Source organism: Zingiber officinale, chromosome 3A, assembly GCF_018446385.1.
Source record: "Zingiber officinale cultivar Zhangliang chromosome 3A, Zo_v1.1, whole genome shotgun sequence".
NCBI classification, from domain to species: Eukaryota; Viridiplantae; Streptophyta; class Magnoliopsida; order Zingiberales; family Zingiberaceae; genus Zingiber; species Zingiber officinale.
The window spans coordinates 149,975,956-149,997,340 of record NC_055990.1 but is presented as its reverse complement, the minus strand read 5'-3'; the positions used below and the strand labels follow the sequence as shown (position 1 = coordinate 149,997,340).

The window sequence follows — 21,385 nt, the reverse complement described above, 5'->3', positions numbered from 1 at the left end:
TTGCCTCCGTGTCGCCACTGTCGGCGATCGCCTCCTTTCTGGCACCCATAGTCGTTGTCATCCTCCGGCCTGTGTTGTCGTACATTTCCTACGCTGATTCAGTATCCGATCTCTGTTGACGTATGTTTTCAGCACTGATTCGGCCCTTGGGCCACCGCCGTTCTGGCTTTATGTCATTGTGGTGTTTCTGCCTTCGTGCCTATATGATGTTTCAGCCTGTACATTGTTGTGACCATCCAGCCAGCGAGCCAATTTCATATTTCGATTTGCGTGCCGATGTCTTATCCCGGCCTATGTGCCGATGTCTTATCCCGGCCTACATGCCGATATCTTAGCCCGGCCTGCGTGTCGATGTTATAGCCCGGCATGTGTGCCGAGGTCGCATCCGGCTCCGTGCCGTGTCCGGCTCTGTGCCGCATTCGGCTACGCTTCATCAAATCCAACTCTTCATCCGACTCGGAGTCATCTACTCTTCCAGGTCACGACCACTCGAGCAGCGTCCCATCCGAGGGCGCCCCCCGAGCCAGGGTGTGTTCTCTATTCATGTTCTATGCGTATTTCGTTATTATACATATTAATCTGTTACTTATATATTCGTTGGATCTGCCTCGAGCTTCGAGGTATCAGAGACGGGGACAACCCGATCACTAACTGCAGGTAACATTGACCAGAGAACTTCTAACGACTTGGTTAACATAGAAACCATCTCAGCATACACCCCCCTCCAGGACGTTGTGACTCCGTCAACATTCATTTCACATCATCCGGCGGTTCATCTGACTCGGATTTCGGAGAGGATCAATGGTAATAAATAATTAAATGGATAAAGGAGAAGGTAAAAATAATAAATAATTCTTGTGTTTTGAAAATGATTACCAATTAATCATTTATCAAAAGGTAACCTAAGATTTCAAATCATATCGATATCATCAGATTAGTGTCATTGCCTTCTCCCTTGGCCAAATTTTATCAGTTATCTCATCAAATATAAATGTGGTTAAGTTGTTGGCCCATAGACACCCACTAATTCATTTAATTTTACGGGTCAATCAAGAGATAGAGATCGAGTATGGCGATGATCAAAGTTGTTGTTGGGATGATGTTGTGCCTTGCAGAGCAGGTGTTTAGCCAATTGGATTTCGGCCAAGCTCTCACCAAGTCGCTGCTCTTCTTTGAAGCCCAGCGGTCGGGGAAGCCTACCGTAGCAGGTAATGCACCGCTCGTCAGTGTCTTGGCCAAGATCGCTGCCTAAGCTGCTGGCAATTAGTTAATAGTGATTAAGCCATACTTTCCGAGAACACAGCAGTATAATCTAATTTCTAATTACCACAATCCATAAAGATACTAGATAAGTTGCACGCCAGTAATTACAAATAGAGCCAGATCAATGTAGATAGAGATATCTTAAATATACCAGGAATCTCTTTCGGGCATGGTAAGTTATCAACACGACAATATAGCCATATCATAACCTAAAATTTATCCACCACAATACCACCTCTAAGAACCTCGTATGCACTGCGGCTCCTGGTTTTCTTAACACCAGTTGTGAAGTGAATTTTGGAACCTTCAGTGGATAAGCAAGTTACCTTTGCCCAAATCAGCACTTTGGTTTTGATTCCCTCAATATCCGAAAGCTTTCCTTTCTCCAAATACCCTGTCACAGTGGTAGAAAAGCGCAAGACCGAAGAATCTCTGTAGCCAACCTCACATACCTCAGGTATGAACACAGTCAGCTTCCTTGTCTCTTCATTGAACTCGTAGTGAGTGGCATCTTGAGGGAAAAGGCCTATTGGCAAATCATATTCCTTCAGCAGATCAATAAGTGGTTTCTGCATCTTTCCTGGGAAAAAAGAAAGAAAGAAATCAAGTTCTTCATGATGCATTTGTTCAACAAGAAAACACCAATACCTTGAACAGAAAGTGGCAAATAAATGCCAACTTGCAACATAACGAGCTTGTGCTAAAGCAGGAAGGTCAGTTAATCCTAACAAAACTTTAATCTGAACTACTAAGGAAACAATATAGAAGATTGGACCACAACATGAATGGAGAGAGGCCTCGTAGCTTCTGGTGTTAGATTTAGTTTAGATTAGCGGCTTATTGGATAAAATAGACGTCTTATGAAACCATTTCACAAATCACTGCAAATGATTACCTTCAGGCATAATTTAAATAATAGTCTGCAACAATAAGTAAAGAAGTATGCAAGCTGGTGAACCTAAGGACGAATTTGACTAAAAAGGAGAAAAAAACGAAATGGATAAGCAATGGACAAATAGGGTAAGGATTAAGGATATCATCATAAATATAATGAATAAGAGAAGATTTTAAAAGAGAAAGTTCATGAATCAAAATGAAAAATTCCTAAAAGAAACAAATAAAGAGAGAATTTCATCTGCAGTAGAAGGAAAATACAGACATGTGGACAATCAAATCAGTAGTAAATAAAATCTCTGAAACAACAAAATCTGCAGACAAACGCACACAGAGAAAAAGAAAAAAAATAACAGAAAATGGAACATCACAGAAGTTTAGTGACTGCACCTTTGAACTTATTTACCAACCATTTTGCTCCCCCTTCGATGCTGCTAGAGAGTGACTGCTCAAAGAAATAAAAGATATGGCATCATTGATGCAATCATAACTAGAAGAAACAACTACTGTATGTATTGACTGAACTTGTACACGGAGAATCAACTGCTAAATATATTAGTGAAAATTCCTTCTCGGTTGTTGAAATGGCTGTCAAAAATATGGGCAGAATGAAACCCCCAAGACCAGATGGCTTCAATAAAGAATTCATGATTTCATTTTAGGGGCATGTGAAAAATGACAATTTTGATATATTCTAAAGATTTATGAGGGTACCCTGGAATATGAAAGACTCAACTTTGTCTTCATAACTCTGATACCAAAGAAAGAAGGTAACTCTGATACCAAAGAAAGAAGGGGCTAAATATGCCAAAGATTTCAGACTGTTCCCTCTAGAAAATAGCATTGTAAAGTTAATATCCAAAGTTCTAGCAAACATGCAGAAGCAGGTGATACAAAAGATCATCTCAGGCAATCAACTAGCTTGAGAAGTACCAAATAATGTTTCTGTATGCAAACAGCAGGTGCATAAAGAATGATTAGTGGTAGTCATGATAAAAATGTGAATATGAAAAAGTTTTTGATATGGTGAATAGGGAAATTTTGTTTTTTATTTTAAAATTGCTAGGTTCTCCTCCAGGGTGGATGAGATGGATGGAAATGATTGTGACTACTGATGACTCTGCATTGCTAGTAAATGGGAAGGCTGAACCATGGCTCAAGCCACTTGCAGTTATACCAAGCTTTTATATTTCTTTTCCAAAATGGGTGACTAAAGAAATTGACAAGTTGAGAAGAATATTCTTACTGATGGGTGAAATTTTAGAGGATAATCACATTTTTTGGCCAATGGGATGTGCTTACCAGACTAAAATAGATAAGAGACTTGGGAATTGTGGACATTGAAATACAAAACAAAAGTTTATTATGCTACTGGTGGTGGAGGATTCTAAACACAAATGAGACTGTAGAGACTGTAGTCTGGAGAAGATTGGTTACCAGAATTACTTTGCCAATGCTCATTAATGAGAAGAAGCAAAGGCAAATTCTAGATAGTCATATGCATGGAGGGATCTGTTATTGGTAAGGGAATTATTTGTTTGAGGGATCAGAGTTGCTGCGGGAAATGGCATAACTATCAGATTCTGGAAAGACATGATAGAACGATAAATTGCTTTACAACGAGATGGAAAAAGTATATGCAACAGCTATGAACAATATTGACAAACAGATGGAGACATAAAGGAATTACTGGGATTGGGAGTTGCAGTTAGTGGGTTGCTAGAACAAAATGATTTGTGGAGGGTGGCTAAGATTATTGAAAAAATGCAAATTAGTAGAGATGAGGCTTATAGGGTGGAACGGAAATGGAATGGGACCAATATGACAGTACATGAACTCAAGTTTGAGATATATGTTATATTGGAGCAATGCATATAGCAATCCTACAAGGAAAATAATGTTTCTGTGTGGTCAAATTTGCTGATGTTTTTCAGTTTTGGCAGTAGGGTTTAATTTTGGTTTTAGCCATATATTGATATGTGCATCAAGCCATCAACTGAGCAGAACTTAGAATAGTACATGTAGGACTCAAGGACCTAGTTAACTTGATGCAGTCAAATTATTGTTTGTGCTGAATGGATCAACAGTACAATACAAGATGAATTCATAGGCATGGAGGATAGGAAAGTATGGAGACTGAAGACCTGACACAAGGTGGACTCTACGACATCAAGCATTAAATAGTTGCAATTGTGATCATGGAGATCATGTTTCCAATGATTTTATGGCTTGAAATGAGGATATTCATAAGCATGGAGAATTAGATGGCATGGAACAGAGTTGGAGACTTTGGTGGTTCGATTAAGGCTTGACGCGAGGAGTACTTTAGGGCAACACAGAACAAGGTGGACTTGTATGGATGGATGATTTAATGACATGAATCGAGCTCCAGGAGCTTGGTGCAGTCGATGGATGAAGGTCTAATACAAGGCAGACTCTAGGGCATAGAGCATTGTTCATGATGATTAAAATGCGAAGGCACATATCATTTATTTGAATATTTAATTTTGCATGATTTACAATTTTGATTGTAATCATGCATTATCCCTTTTAAAAGCATATTCTTGATTCTACTTGTCATGTTACACGTGTGCACATGTTAAAATTTTAAGTAAATATAATGGGATAATGATCTTAATTCTTTGATGGGAATGCAGATTTATCCACAATAACCCTTCAAATGGTGGTATTTCAACCTCTGCAATAGGCGATGACCTGAAGGAGGTTTAATGAGGTAATTACAAGCCAACTAATTGATCAAATAGGTGTACACATATATCCATACCCTATTATTATGGTGATGCATTCTACTTATATTTAGAGGAATCTATAACTCTAAAAGCAACTTAAAGTGATCATTCTTATAAAATGTGTCTCTACAAATATCCTTGGTAGGGGCTCTCCCATATTAACAATTAATGGAAGAAGTTGGGTTAAAAGGTGGCATAGTACAAGACCTGCATCACTCTACACCTACTAACAAAAGCTATTCTACTAAGTAAATTTCTAAAAGCACCTCACTAACCATAGTGTATATTAAATCTAAGTAGTAGAGTTGATGTATTTTTTTTGTTTGTTTAAAAGTATCATTTGAATTTTGTGGGGATTATTAGAATTTCTATTTTAGAAAAAATTATTTTTATCTATCAGCATTATATTAAACTATTTTATTATTTTCTATTATATATTTAATTAGCCGACCCCACCTAGTGGGAAAAGGCTTAGTTGTTGGTAGTTGTTATTATATATTTAATTAATAATTAAATCTTACACTGAGCAAGATATTCTTATTGAAAGTGCTCGATTGAAGTTTTACCAAGTCAAATCTTTTCTTTAACTTGGTCCTTTCTTTAAGAGAAGCCATTCACCTATTTTACACAACAATAATAACAAAATCCTCTTTCTCTTTTTTCTCCAAATCCTTCTCTGTTGCTAAACTTATTAGGTACACATATATCCATACCCTATTCTATCGTGATGCATTCTACTTATATTTAGAGGAATCTATAACTCTAAAAGCAACTTAAAGTGATCATTCTTATAAAATGTGTCTCTACAAATATCCTTGGTAGGGGCTCTCCCATATTAACAATTAATGGAAGAAGTTGGGTTAAAAGGTGGCATAGTACAAGACCTGCATCACTCTACACCTACTAACAAAAGCTATTCTACTAAGTAAATTTTTAAAAGCACCTCACTAACCATAGTGTATATCAAATCTAAGTAGTAGAGTTGATGTATTTTTTTTATTTGTTTAAAGGTATCATTTGAATTTTGTGGGGATTATTAGAATTTTTATTTTTTAAAAAAAAATATTTTATTTTTAGCTATCAGCATTATATTAAACTATTTTATTATTTTCTATTATATATTTAATTAATAATTAAATCTTACACTGATCAAGATATTCTTATTGAAAGTGCTCAATTGAAGTTTTACCAAGTCAAATCTTTTCTTTAACTTGGTCCTTTCTTTAAGAGAAGCTATCACCTATTTTACACAACAATAATAACAAAATTCTCTTTCTTATTCTTCTTGAACTGAATTTTTAGATTAATTCATTCCATCGGTTTTAACCTAAAAGTCCTCAAGTTACTGAAAAACCACGCACAGTGTTTTCAGATCTCTCTTCAGGAAATCATCTATCTTGAAACTCAGTATCGCCAATCAATACGTCAATTTTCAATCATAACACCAATTCCTAAAGTTGGCAATTTTACGAAGAAGATTATATAAAATAATTGCTTTATTGATTAGAACTGTCCAGCAATAAATTGTTCAATAAAGAAAAGAAATTCACTAAGAAGCCAACAGCAAGAAATAGTTTCAAAATCTACCAATTCAAAACACAAAGCGGCCCTTCGATTGTGTCCATCGATATCAGGGACAGATTGAAGTAGAACTTACGTTGATGTCGTCGCCGACGGAGGAGATCTCCTTGTCCGCTCTCCTGCCGATCCAATAGGATCCCACCTTGTTCATTATCTGATCCATTTCTTCGCTATCTCTCTCTCAATCCAAGATCCTTCCTCACGAGTCTTCTCTTCCCTAACCTCCCCCAACGTCGGGAAGAGTTCAACGGGTAGAAAGAGGAAAGTCTTCAGCTGCCTCCTGCTCTATCGTCTGCAACCGGTTCAGGTCGGTCTTTATCCGAACCGGTTGTTTCGATGCGGGGCTATGATGTACGGTCGACATATACCCCATCCATTTGAATTTGGACGGTCTGGATTGATGGGATCGAAGGAAATATTATTAAATGAATTAGATATCTCAAATTGAAATGTATTTATAAGGCCATCTGCAACACTCTTAAGACTCCACGTTAATATTCACGTGGCTAAGTGTTCATATACTGTTCCTTTAACACGTTAAAGGAATTGAACGGTATTAAAAGACTTACATATTAAAAAAATTATATATATATAATATTATATTGCTATTAACGCATTAATAGCGTTGTAGATGCTCTAAGGGAAGTTTAAATGATTTGAGTGAAGATTAACATCGTAATTTAAAATGTAATGTTGTACCAGGAGACACCAACAAAATATCCCTTTTGCATGACAATTAGCACAACATAGATACTAACAAGCTCTGCACAAGGCCTTGCACTAGCACGAAGGTCTCGTGCAAGCCCTCGGTGGCCGCATGAAGACCTCGCACGAGTCCTACAATGGTCGCACAAGGACCTCACGATCGAGAGGAGATTTTCTGGATCATTTTTTACGATCCAGAGGATATTCCCTTTACATGTATTGATGAGGATAGATGGTCTTTACTTATAAAATAGATAAGGATTATCTAATCCACCAATACATATAAAGGAAGTATCCTTTAAACCACAAAAATAATCCAAAGGATCTCCATATGACCTCACGAACGTCTTACGCAAGGCCTTGCAATCGTGCGAAGGCTTCACGCAAGCCCCTTAACGGTTGCATGGAAGCCTCATACGAGCCCGCGGCATCGTGCGAGGCTGATTTTTTTTTCAATTTAATTCTTTTTATGTTTTTACTGAGATCTTTTTCAATTTTGAATGACTAAGCCTTTCATGTCTAAATTTTAGTTACTCTTAAATGAACTTTTCTTCACTCTTAATTTTAGAATATTAATTTAAACTAATAGTAAATACGTATAATAATCAAATATTATAATCATATTTTCCAAATTAATATATTTTATATTTTAAAAAATATCATAAATATTAAAATTGTATCGTTCCAATGACACTTCGAAATTTTAAATATGTGTAACACCAACACATTTGACCTGTCAATTGGATCCCTGAAAGTCAAAATCTTATCATTCAAGATACATTTTCATTTCATTGTCAAATTAATTGAAGCGTCTTGCAATGAAAATGTTGTCCTTAAATTAAGACATGAATTTGGGAAAGATATGGGAAATTTTCAAGCTTGACTTTGACCGTCAGTCATCAGTCTTATAAATTCATTGTTTCATTACTTGTGCACGGCACTGAGCATAAGTTCATCTTCTGCTTCAGCTTCTCTATTTAAAGCCCTTCTCTGCACTCTTATACTTGTAATAAACTCCCCTGCCAATTCTTCCGCTTGGCAATGGCTTCCAAAGCTGTGGCCACCATCTTTCTACTTCTCCTTGTGTCCAATATCTTTTACAAATCGACAGCAAGCCGCGGCCTCCTCCATTTCAAAGGAGACTCCTTTAGAAGACAAATGGCAATTGTGATGGCGATGAAGATCAACTTGAGCTCAAAGATGTCTGTAAGTGAGGAAAAACCAGTGGTGTGCACTATGCTTCCTAGAGCCCGTGTGCCACCGTCGAGTCCGATTGGAGGCATCAATGAGAATAACCCTTAGTTTTGCAAGGAAAAGTACTTCTATACATTTGTCTCTTTATGTGATGAGAATTCTTTTTTTTTTTTTGGATCAATTTTATCCATTTGTTACTTGAGTGTATTAAGATTTTGGGATAAAAGAAATGTAAATATACCGGAAGGGAGTTTTTGTTGAGATTGGAGATGTTTTTAATACCATATAATGAGATTGCTCTAGCATTATTTGCTAAATTACTCTCCTTGTATGACAATGTTATATATATTGTAATATAATATGCCAAAAAGATATAATGAATTCGGACAAATCTATCGTCCACACAACGTACAACGTACAACGTTCACAAGGCATTTCTTAGACTGTGAAACACTCCATTATTAACACCCACCACAAATTTCCATCCAAAATCCAATGTGCATTTGAAAGATATCCCAAATTTTGGGCTAACTTAGGTCAAATGCCCATTGATGCCCAAGAATCTCTACTTTGTTGAAATGTTAGCACCCCTTCTCTTCTCAACCTGGTCAACAAGTTCATGCATCAAAATGATTAACGAAGGCATCTGTGAGATTTGGACAGAATTTGGCCAGTTGGGCAACCGACTAAGTTTTTTAGGTAGACGAATGACAAAATTAGTTTGGCAGAAGGCCTTTCCACATGTAGATGTGGATAGAGTAGTTACACCAGATCAATAAAGAAAAAAAAAACATTGGCTATCTGTCTTGTGTACACAAAATGGATCAAAGACTTTCGATAGGTCTACAGTTACAATGAAAGCTACCATAAGATACTTTCGATCAAGAAAAAGGCACTAGACTGAGCCAGAAAGGAGTTTATTGTTATCGGGCATAGCAACCTTCCGGCGACCTTTATCTGGACCGCCGATGATCCCCCATGCCTTGAATTGCCTTTGTCGGGCCCTTGCTCTATCTTTCTCTTCAGCTGATTTCATTGAGAAGCAGAAAGGGCAAGAGACACCGTACTCCCATTCTGGAGCTTCCATGTCTGCATCGCTCACAGGTTTCTTGCACCCATAACACAGTTTATATGTTCCTTGGGCTAATCCATGTTCCACAGAAACTCGTTTATCAAACACAAAGCATTCACCCTCCCACAGGGATTCTTCCTTTGGAACTTCCTCCAGATACTTCAAAATTCCTCCTTCCAAATGATAAACCTGCAAGTGATTAAGCTCAATTGATGTATTATATAGATTTATTGTAGCAACTAAATTTTATTTTCATTTTTTAAATAGTTTGAATGATCAGTATAAAGAGCTGTGATTAATGAAACGACAGGGAGGCACAAATCACCTGGCCAAATTATCTGTTTATCAGATCAAGTCTAACAGTTGATGTAACTTCTATAAAGAAAGCTAGTTACATGTGGGGCAGAATATTTCATATTTTCAACTAGGCAAAATGAGACATGACCATTATTGTCCTAATTGTGGGGTCTCATCTGGAGCCATAGGATGGAAATTTTAAGATGCATGAGATGACTAAATAGTTTAGGAAATTATTAAAAAAAAATGATCAAGATATTAATACATAGGGCAATACTTGTGAAGACAAATCTTTATTCAGTGAAACATTTTAAGGTGAAAAAAGGATTGGAGGGGGCAAGTGTTTGGGTGGAACAAATATTTTGTATATAGAAGCTACATTAAATCATCATATCTGTTTTATTCTTTTGTGTTCAGTGGACTAATTACACAGTTTGCAGTAAAAAGATCCACCCAACATTGAGTAGTCTAAATATGACCAATTAAATGACAAATGTCACAAAGCAAATAGTATTACGTGAATAGCAAATGTCTAAACTCTCAGACGTGATCTTCAAAAGCAATGTAGGCACCATATGCATGAGTAGTGAATGTCTAATAATCTACATTGTTGGAATACTTTCAGTAAAACCCTCAATGATCAAAATTGAACATGGTGCATACCTCCTTGAAACCTTTGCTAAGAAGAAAACTTGAAGCCTTTTCACATCTTATTCCACCTGTGCAGTACATTGCAACACGAGGTAATCTCTTAGATTCTAGACTTTGAATCTCATTCAGTTCAAAGTTGCTGCCCAAAACTGAGTCCGACTTGCCATCTGATTCAGGAAATTGAAATTGATTGTCAATCCAAGATGCGAACTCCCGAAATGCTGTGGTGCATGGATCAACTGCTCTTCTAAACATTCCAATTCGAGTTTCATAGGTATTACGGACATCAATCACCATCTGACAAAGAATACATGGAAAACATGGTTTATATAATAGAGCCTTCATCATTATGTTTCAGCTTATCCAAGCAATCCTGCATCACTCTATCTTCATTGTATGAATTGAAACAAATATGTGAAGGCTTGGCTTGGAAAATCTTGATTCCGCTCTTGTATGATATGGCATGACCATGAGCATACAGGATGGATGCTTCAATATTTCACCTCATCTCCAGTCATAAAGACGTTATCATCACTAGTATAATTCCATTAGGATCACACAATTGAAAGAGAACCACCAACAACATTTTCATATTGAAAACTTAAGTACTTGCACAGTATATTAGGGAAGCTAGTTGTATTTCTAAATAGGAGATGAACTTGACATACTTGAGGTTTTATGTCAAGGAGCAAACAAGTTGGCACTATTATGGATCCTAAAGTCATGTTAGTACAAGAACAAAGGGAGTTACTAATTGATCTTAGAAAATATAAAACTGTTAAAACAACTACTGCCTTACGGATTAAGACTTAAAATTGTATTTATAGTAAGTATAATTAATCAGCTTCTAAAGAGATCACGTTTTATGATGATCAAAAAGAGACCCTAATAATTTTACAATACCTCAAGTAAAGACATCTTATTTTGCACTCAATATCATCTACGGATTGTGTGGTACAGTGATGAAGATTTAGTAGATTCTCCATTAATAGATAATCCACATCAAACCTTTTTGTTTGGTTTGAGGTTACTTAATTTTCTAAAAGAGCAAGAAATAGACTTTGTAGACTAGACAGTGCAAAGGCAAAAGGTAAAGTAAAGGGTCAAGACGCTAGCAACGGGAGCTCTACCATGTCAAAGAGATGATGATTAAGTTGGTACATGCTCATATAAAGCCAACGAATCTCTATTATGACAATTAGTTTGTCGTGTATAAAGCCTTTATTGCAACATTTCATGAAAAAACAAAAATGCTTAGAAATTGATTACCAAATCATTAGTTGTTAGCTTGAATAATCAACACCTAACCAAATCCATCCTAGAATTGAATATTTTTATAATAATTTAAGTGGCCATAATATATTTGAACTAGCTTAAGAAGAATGTATGTCATATGCCTCAATGTAAACAATATAAATATCAAGGGCCCACTTGTGATATTTGTTGGTGCAATATTCCTAGGTCAGGATTGATCAAATTGACTAAGCTTGAGTTGGCTCAAGCTTGAGTCTTGATGTGTGAGTTTCGATATTTGACAATATACGGAGATTACAGGTGCAATCGTCCGATTGGAGAGATTGTTGGTGCAATTCCCCTCTAGTCAAGGTTTGACCAGTTAGATGTGAAGAAGAGTCAAGTAGGTCAAGGTTGACTGATTACTTGACTGGGAAAGTCCTAACTGGAAGTTAGACAAAGGCAAATCCAACAGGAAGGTTGGCAGAAGTAAAAATCCAAGTGGGTCATTGAGGATCGGACACTTGGTGATGAAAGTCCCGGTGAGTCAAGTCGGGCAATGGGAAAATCCTGGTGAATGAAGCCAAGTGAAAATCTTAATGAGTGAAGTCAGGTGAAAGTCCTAGTGAGTGAAGTCAGGTAGGTAAAAATCCTGGTGAGTGAAGCCAGACAGGTGAAAGTCCTGGTGAGTGAAGTCAGACAGACGGAAAGTCCTAGTGAGTGAAACTAGGCAGATGGAAAGTCCTGGTGAGTGAAGCTAGATAAATGGAAAGACCTGGTGAGTGAAGCCAGACATTGGAAATCCAAGTGGGTCAAGGTTGACCGAACACCTGGTGTTGGGAAGTCCAAGTAGGTCAAAGGAGTGACCGGATACTTGGCACAAGGAAATCCAGATGGGTCAACGATGACCGGGCATCTGGTGGAAGGAAGTCCAAGTGGGTCATGGAGGACTGGACACTTGGCATGAGACGGTAAGTCCAAGTGGGTCAAAGGATTGATCGGACACTTGGTGAAGAAATCTCAGCAGGTCAAGGTTGATCGGATGTTAGGCACGAAGAGTTCCAACAGGTCACGGTTGACCAGATATTGGATTTGGAAACCCTTGAGCTTGAGTTAAACAAGTCAAGGAGGTCAATCGATCAACCGATCGATCGAAATGAAGCACAATCGATCAGCCGATCGATTAGGAGAGCGCTGCGATAAACAGCAGCCCAATCGATCGGGAGATCAATTGGAAAGCATTATCACGAGCACAGAAGCCTCCCCAATCGATCGGTCGATCGATTGGGGCACCGACAATCGATCGGGCGATCGATTGGGGCTAGAAATCTCACGCGATGCGAGAAAGGCTGAATCGATCGGGCGATCGATTCAGGCCTTTTCCAACGGAACACAAAGGCGCTCTGAATAGATCAGCCGATCGATTCAAGCCTCCCCAATTGATTGACCAATCGATTAGAATATGATCATTGTGAAGAAAGCGCACAGTAAAAAGCCGCGGTGAGCCTTTCTTCCTTAGCGATTCTCCACTTCCTCTTCTCACGATTCTCTGAGGTGATCTCGCCAGTTCTTGAAGCTTCTTGAAGCAAAATGTTGTTGCACTTACAAGGTCAAGAGGCATTCCACACAAGAAGAAGAAGCTAGCTAGGGTTTCATTTGTGTAAATCTTGTAAGATTTTCTTTGTATTCGCTTTTTCTTTTCTTCTTCTTGTATTGAGAGGTTGTACAAGGCTTCTCCGCCTTCGATAGTTACCGAGAAAGAGTGTTTTTCATAGTGGAGAGTGTGTCGTGTCTAGATCCTTGGATTAGTCACCTCTTCTTGAGGTGGATACCAAGTAAATCCTTTGTGTTAGCGTTATGAGTGTTGCTTCGAGTTCTATCCGCTATATATCATCATCATGAAGCAAGCCAACGAAGCGCAACGAGCTATTGCCCCCCCCCCCCCCCCGGGTCTAGCAACAAATTGACCCTAACAATATTTATGTTGATTAATAACATACATAAGTAGAGAAGACTAGCAGGGTAAGTGGTCTAATTTTCATTGTATCAACCCATTATACCTATGAAGACTTGAATATACATTTATTCTAATTACAAAAAAAATATTATCGCTGAGTAAATTGAAAAAGAATTAATAACATCATTAATTTGAATAAACAAACACAACATTATTACAAGAAAATTGATAGGGAACAATGACATTTTACATGAGCATATATCTTAGTAAGAATCCTGATAATCGTCATCTTGTAATGATATTTTGTCTTTTATATTCATGCTTTTTGATCTTCTCATGTATTAAATTTGCATTTATATTACATTTTACGAGTTTAGATTCATTTTGAGTTTTGATGTGATTTATCTTATATTGGTGGAGTTATTGCTAAATATTTGAATATGATCTTCTTTGTCAAACAAGGGACCATGGACTCGAGTCGGACCGAATTTGGAGTCAAAACTAGGGATAAAGGAAGAGATCAAGCACTAGAGAAATCTAGACCGTTAGTGATGGCAACGAGTAGGATTTGGGTAGGATTTCATATCCTCCGTACCCATCCTCATTTATTATATCTATTCCCATACCCATCGAGTATTTAACTTTCATACCCATCCCCATACTCGTTGAAGGTTCAGGTATCCATATTCTACCCATCATCCTATTACTCCCTAACATTCTCGTTCTTTTAAAAAAATATATATTTCAATGTACTTGTCCGCTCTTCCTCGTCTCGCGCTCCTTCGACCGGGTGAATATTTCTCATGGAAAAGAAGATGAGATACGTGTTAACGACTGGATAAAGAGGCAAACTAAGTCTTTTTTTCCCGAGACTGAAAACAAGCTAAAGTCTTTCTTTCCCAATAAAAAATGAGGCATATATATATATATATATATATATATATATATATATATATATATATTATCGGGTAGAGTATGGGTAGGATTTTACGACATCCACCTCCATACCCATACCAGAAAATATCCATACCCGAATACTCATTTATTATAATCGAGTATACAAATTCTCTCCATATCTTCTTCTATTCGGGTCGGACGATGGATCACCCATCGGATTCGGATGAAATTAGCATCCCTATAGACCATCCATCCAAGATTCGAAGGGATCTGAGCCATCCATCATGATCCAGTCCATCCAACTTAAGGGGAAGTAAATCATCACCATTGATCAAGATCTGGAACCTTTGGACCGGATTTAGAGCAACTTCGACAACTAGATCGGATCCGGAGGTTTCCTAGCCATTAATTCAAATCTAAATCAAATTCAAATAACAAAGGGAAGCTGTAGTAAAAGATCGTCAATTTCAACAGTAATCCATCATCAAACAGGGGGAGGCACGCGAGAGAGAGCTTCTTCCATCGCCGATTGTTGACCACCTCCATTGGATCTCATCACCAGTGAGGGTCAAGGGTTTTTCCTTCCTCCGTCCAATGATCTATCACTTTCCGCATTCATACACCGGTGATCAGCGTTTTCTGTCCACAAAACAGGAAGCAGAGGAAGAGGATATCACGATTGCACCACGTCCGCCAGCCACCAGAGCCTGATCCTTCCCATCCACTGAGGTCTATGGCTTTTCCTACCTTGTCCATCTTCATTTCCGCGTCCATTGAAGCTCTGGCATCATCTTCACCATCAACGAGGTGCGACATAGAACGAAGAGGAAGAACAGTGATCCAGATTCGGCGATTCCTTGGGATTTTCCAGATCACCAAAACCCTAACTTCACATCTTCACAACTTTGATGTTCAACAGTGCCATCTTCGCATCTCCGATCAGTCGTCGTCGACAAGTCATTTTCCTATGATCTCAATCCAATCTGAGCTGCCCTAGTTTGGTTCGTAAGCACCATCAAATTCTTAGATTCGTTTATGTGAGTTGTAGATTCCCTTTCATGTGATGAATTGATGGTTTAATTTCTTGCATTGGGGAAGGAAAAGGAGGTAACATTTAATTTTCTCAAGGTCAAAAAATTAATAGCAACGGCAAAAATTCCGGAAAGGCGAACTGAAGGAGTAGCAGGATATGATCTCTTTATTAACCAAGACATAGAAATTCCTGCTAGAGATAGAAGATTGGCAAAAACTGGAATAAGTATTGAATTTCCAGAAGGACATTATGCAAGAGTTACCGTAAGATCCGGAGCAGCAATCCACTTAAAAATAGATATTGGAACAGGAGTAATAGATGCTGACTATCAAGGTGAAATACAATTATTAGTTATTAATCATTCTAATAATGCAATTTCACTTGAAGCAGGTGATAGTATTGCTCAATTTATCCTGGAGAAAATTATTACTCCTCAAATAGAAGAAGTGGATTTTTTATCAACTACTACCCGAGGAGAAGGATCTTTTGGCTCAACAGACACCAGAAAAGAAGTAGCATTTTCAGCTCCAACAAAATCTTTGCTGAATAGACTATATAATATGGAAATTCTTTTTCATATTCCTGGAATTCCGGATACCAAGGTGCAAGCTATCCTAGATACTGGAGCAACCAAGTGTTATATTTGCAAGGATGCTCTTCCCGAAGGTGCTTTTGAAGAAATAAACTATAAAGTGATATTTTCTAGGATAAACTCACAAGAGAAAAAAGGGAAAGAAAGGTTAGTATTCAACTACAAAACTTTAAATGACAATACTTATAAAGACCAATATTCGCTGCTAGACATTAATCTTATTCTGAAGAAGATAGGAAATAGTAAAATATTTTCTAAATTTGATCTTAAGTCAGGCTTTCATCAAGTAATGATGAATTCAGATTCAATTCCCTGGACAGCATTCCTGGTTCCACAAGGTCTTTATGAATGGCTAGTAATGTCATTCGGTCTTAAAAATGCTCCAGCTATTTTCCAAAGAAAAATGGATAATTGCTTCAAAGACTGTGAAGAATTCTTAGTAGTATATATTGATGATATACTGGTGTTCTCGGCGACAGAAGAAGCTCATATCCAACATTTAACAAAAATGCTGAACATTTGTGCAAAGGAAGGATTAGTCCTATCACCTTCAAAAATGAAAATAGCTCAGTCAGAAATTGAATTTCTAGGAGCTACGGTGGGAAATCGTAAGATAAAATTACAGCAGCATATTATTCGAAAAATTATAGATTTTGATGAACAAAAGCTGCAAACTCTGAAGGGGCTTAGGTCTTGGCTTGGGATTCTAAATTATGCCAGACCATATATTCAAAATCTAAGTACTTTATTAGGCCCTCTATATTCCAAGACATCACCAAATGGAGATCGAAGATTTAAAAATTCAGATTGGGAAATTATCAGGAAAATCAGAAAGATTATCCAAGAACTCCCGGACTTAGAATTGCCTCCTATTAATTCTTATATAATCATTGAAACAGATGGTTCAATGGAAGGATGGGGAGGAATTTATAAGTGGAAAAAATCAAAATATGATTCCAGAAATACTGAAAGAATTTGTGCGTATGCAAGTGGCAAGTTTCCTTCTGTAAAAGCAGCCATAGATGCAGAAATACATGCGTGCATGGAAGCTTTATCCGCTATGAAAATACATTATCTGGATAAAAAGGAGATCATTCTTAGAACGGATTGCCACGCAATTATAAAATTCTTTAATAAGACCACCCAGAATAAACCTTCACGGTGAGATGGATATCTTTTGTTGACTATATAACAGGAACAGGTGTGGACATTCAATTTGAGCATATTGAAGGATCAAATAATGAATTAGCAGACGCCTTGTCTCGCTTAGTTCATTATATGATAACTATTCAAGATATCCCTAATAATCAAGAGGAGCTATTCATGATAATTGATGCAGCAGTTGATGAGACCAAAGATGCCTCACTTTTTATCAGAAGCCAGGCCGGTACGATTTATGATATTATTGCAGCACTCATCAATAAAGTAGGAAGCTATACATGCCTATGTTCAATTATTAAAGTTCATTCGGAAAAGGAAGGGACAACAATGCATACTTTATCAAAGCACGAAGACAGCTGTAAACTTAATAGGAACTGAGCCCCGGGGAGCCATTCCTTTGTAAAAAGCTTAATTATTAAGTTTGCATGAATAAGAGACAGCTGTAAAAGGTGTGATAAGATAAGATGCGATGGGGCACATAATGTGCACCCGGTCTTATCATATTGCCTCCTTAATTAGCCTATAAAAACCTCAGCATATGACTTAGCAAGACAAGCGAGAAAAACTCGAAGTCTTACTTAGTCTGGTTTTTAGCCTTCTCTTGAGTTCACGAGCTATCCTAGCCCATACTCAAGACGATCCCTGTATCCACGCTTTGTAAAAATTTCCACTGGTATTGTAATAATATCAAGTGAGTATTACCTCAGCAAATGACGTCGAAGCAGCCTTTAAGGTACATCATGCGGGTAATCAGATTGGAGTTATGCCTAGAATACACTTCATTTATCAATATTTAGCAGAAATATGCAAACGAGCTGCTATCCAAAGAAGTGTTAAAGATCTGGCTTTTTGTAGTAAAATACTCATTCCTGGTTATTATGAAGGAAAGCAAAAGAAATATGGCCTACGAAAATCAAAGACATATAAAGGAAAACCACATGATACACATGTTCGGGTATTTAAAAAGAAGAAAGCTGAACAGCAACATAAATGTAAATGTTTTATCTGTGGAGACCCAGACCATTTTGCAAGGGATTGCAAAAGAAAAACAGGAAACATTGCTAGAGCAGCTATAATGGACCAACTAGATTTACCTTCTGATTATGATATTCTTTCTGTTGACTTAAAAGAACCTGATTCTGATGCTATTTGCAGTCTTTCGAAAGGAGAAGTAGGTCCTATTAATTACGCTAAGTATGCTCTAGATGATCTACAATGGGAAGGAGTCTTTATAATGGGAGATGAAGAATGCGGATGGCAATCACGAATCTATATTGGTGATCTAATGAAAAACTGCAAGCATACTTGGGAAGAAAATAATATTATTTCTGATACAAAGTATCTTTACTGTACTTTTTGCAAAATGATTACTACTGATTCTATGCGTGTTCACTGTCTAACTTGCAAAATGACAACATGCCCATCCTGTGCTAAGTATTACTTGCACAAAGTAATTTCTTATAAGGAACCCCCACTTATTCCTCCTTACCCAAAGCAAGAAGAAATAATTCAAGAATTACTGGATTATACGCAACATTTACAGGCAAGTCTCAATAAACAAAAGGGGAAATCTATTATGATTCATGACACAGAAGATGATGAAGACTTTGAAGACAAGGAATTTATGCCTTCTTATCTGGGGAAGGAAAAGGAGGTAACATTTATTTTCTCAAGATCAAAAAATTAATAGCAACGGCAAAAATTCCGGAAAGGCGAACTGTAGGAGCAGCAAAATATGATCTCTTTATTGACCAAGACATAGAAATTCCTACTAGAGATAGAAGATTGGCAAAAATCGGAATAAGTATTGAATTTCCAGAAGGACATTATGCAAGAGTTACCGCAAGATCCGGAACAGCAATCCACTTAAAAATAGATATTGGAGCAGGAGTAATAGATGCTGACTATCGAGGTGAAATACAATTATTAGTTATTAATCATTCTAATAATGCAATTTCACTTGAAGTAGGTGATAGTATTGCTCAAATTATCTTGGAGAAAATTATTACCCCTCAAATAGAAGAAGTGGATTTTTTATCAGCTACTACCCGAGGAGAAGGATCTTTTGGCTCTACAGGCACCAGAAAAGAAATAGCATTTTCAGCACCAACAAAATCTTTGTTGAATAGACTATATAATATGGAAATTATTTTTCAAATTCCTGGAATTCCGGATACCAAGGTGCAAGCTATCCTAGATACTGGAGCAACCAAGTGTTGTATTTGCAAGGATGCTCTTCCCGAAGGTGCTTTTGAAGAAATAAACTATAAAGTGGTATTTTCTAGGATAAACTCACAACAAGAGACAAAGAAAAAGGTTAAAGATGGTATGATGACCATAAGCACTCATAAATTTCGAATTCCTTTTACATTCCAGCTTCAAATAAAATTAAAGCATGGAATTAAGATGCTGTTGGGATGTAACTTTATCAGAACAGTAGTAGGTGGATTAAGAATTGAGGGATCTGAAGTAACATTCTACAGAGACATTACAACTACTCCAGATGTCAATACCACAGCATATGCGATACCAGAGCTAGAAATGGAAGAAGAAGAGTTTATAACTCTAAATGAGGAACTCAATTCTAAGGTATGCTACGGGGCTTAATATCAACTTCTCATTACAATTTGCACCTGTCATACAAAGATTGAAAGATGCGAGATATATTGGTGATAATCCCATTTTGCATTGGTCAAAAAATAAAGTAATGTGTACTTTAGACATAATTAATCCGGACTTGACTATTCAAGATAAGCCACATATTACACCTGCCATGGAAGCTAGTTTTAAAGTACATATTGATGCTTTATTATCTCTCAAAGTTATCAGACCAAGCAATAGTCGGCACCGAACAATGGCTTTCATTGTACAATCAGGAACAACCGTTGATCCAGTAACTGGTCAAGAGAAAAAAAGGAAAGAATCTTATTCTTGTACAATCAGGAACAATGGCTTTCATTGTACAAAACTTTAAATGACAATACTTATAAAGACCAATATTCGCTGCCAAGCATTAATCTTATTCTGAAGAAGATAGGAAATAGTAAAATATTTTCTAAATTTGATCTTAAGTCAAGCTTTCATCAAGTAATGATGAATCCAGATTCAATTCCCTGGACAGCATTCCTGGTTCCACAAGGTCTTTATGAAAGACTAGTAATGTCATTCGGTCTTAAAAATGCTCCAGCTATTTTCCAAAGAAAAATGGACAATTGTTTCAAAGAATGTGAAGAATTCTTAGTAGTATATATTGATGATATACTGGTGTTCTCTGCGACAGAAGAAGCTCATATCCAACATTTAACAAAAATGCTGGACATTTGTGCAAAGGAAGGATTAGTCCTATCACCTTCAAAAATGAAAATAGCTCAGCCAGAAATTGAATTTCTAGGAGCTACGGTGGGAAATCGTAAGATAAAATTACAGCAGCATATTATTCGAAAAATTATAGATTTTGATGAACAAAAGCTGCAAACTCTGAAGGGGCTTAGGTCTTGGCTTGGGATTCTAAATTATGTCAGACCATATATTCAAAATCTAAGTACTTTATTAGGCCCTCTATATTCCAAGACATCACCAAATGGAGATCGAAGATTTAAAAATTCAGATTGGGAAATTATCAGGAAAATCAGAAAGATTATCCAAGAACTCCCGGACTTAGAATTGCCTCCTATTAATTCTTATATAATCATTGAAACAGATGGTTCAATGGAAGGATGGGGAGGAATTTATAAGTGGAAAAAATCAAAATATGATTCCAGAAGTACTGAAAGAATTTATGCGTATGCAAGTGGCAAGTTTCCTTCTGTAAAAGCAGCCATAGATGGAGAAATACATGCGTGCATGGAAGTTTTATCCGCTATGAAAATACATTATCTGGATAAAAAGGAAATCATTCTTAGAACGGATTGCCACGCAATTATAAAATTCTTTAATAAGACCACCCAGAATAAACCTTCACGGTGAGATGGATATCTTTTGTTGACTATATAACAGGAACAGGTGTGGACATTCAATTTGAGCATATTGAAGGATCAAATAATGAATTAGCAGACGCCTTGTCTCGCTTAGTTCATTATATGATAACTATTCAAGATATCCCTAA

At 37.1% G+C, this 21,385-nt stretch overlaps 2 protein-coding genes across 2 annotated transcripts in view; both read right to left on the bottom strand.

Annotated features, from left to right (window-relative positions):
- Positions 1-1,308: 1,308 nt before the first annotated feature.
- On the bottom strand, positions 1,309-6,801 carry LOC122052789 (uncharacterized protein At5g01610-like). The gene is made up of 3 exons (XM_042614495.1): positions 6,565-6,801; positions 2,548-2,602; positions 1,309-1,843 (listed from the first exon to the last, which is right to left on the bottom strand). Exons 1-3 carry the CDS (start codon positions 6,649-6,651, stop codon positions 1,473-1,475), a joined length of 513 nt encoding a protein of 170 aa, XP_042470429.1. The 5' UTR covers positions 6,652-6,801; the 3' UTR covers positions 1,309-1,472.
- A 2,248-nt stretch (positions 6,802-9,049) lies between these two features.
- LOC122052787 (rhodanese-like domain-containing protein 7) overlaps positions 9,050-21,385 on the bottom strand; it is a 29,419-nt gene continuing 17,083 nt past the window's right edge. The window contains exons 4-5 of the mRNA XM_042614494.1: positions 10,420-10,704; positions 9,050-9,648 (exon numbers count right to left, since the gene is read on the bottom strand). Of these exons, the coding sequence (XP_042470428.1) occupies positions 9,283-9,648; positions 10,420-10,704 (651 nt within the window). The 3' untranslated portion in view covers positions 9,050-9,282. The remainder of the gene's footprint in view (positions 9,649-10,419; positions 10,705-21,385) is intronic.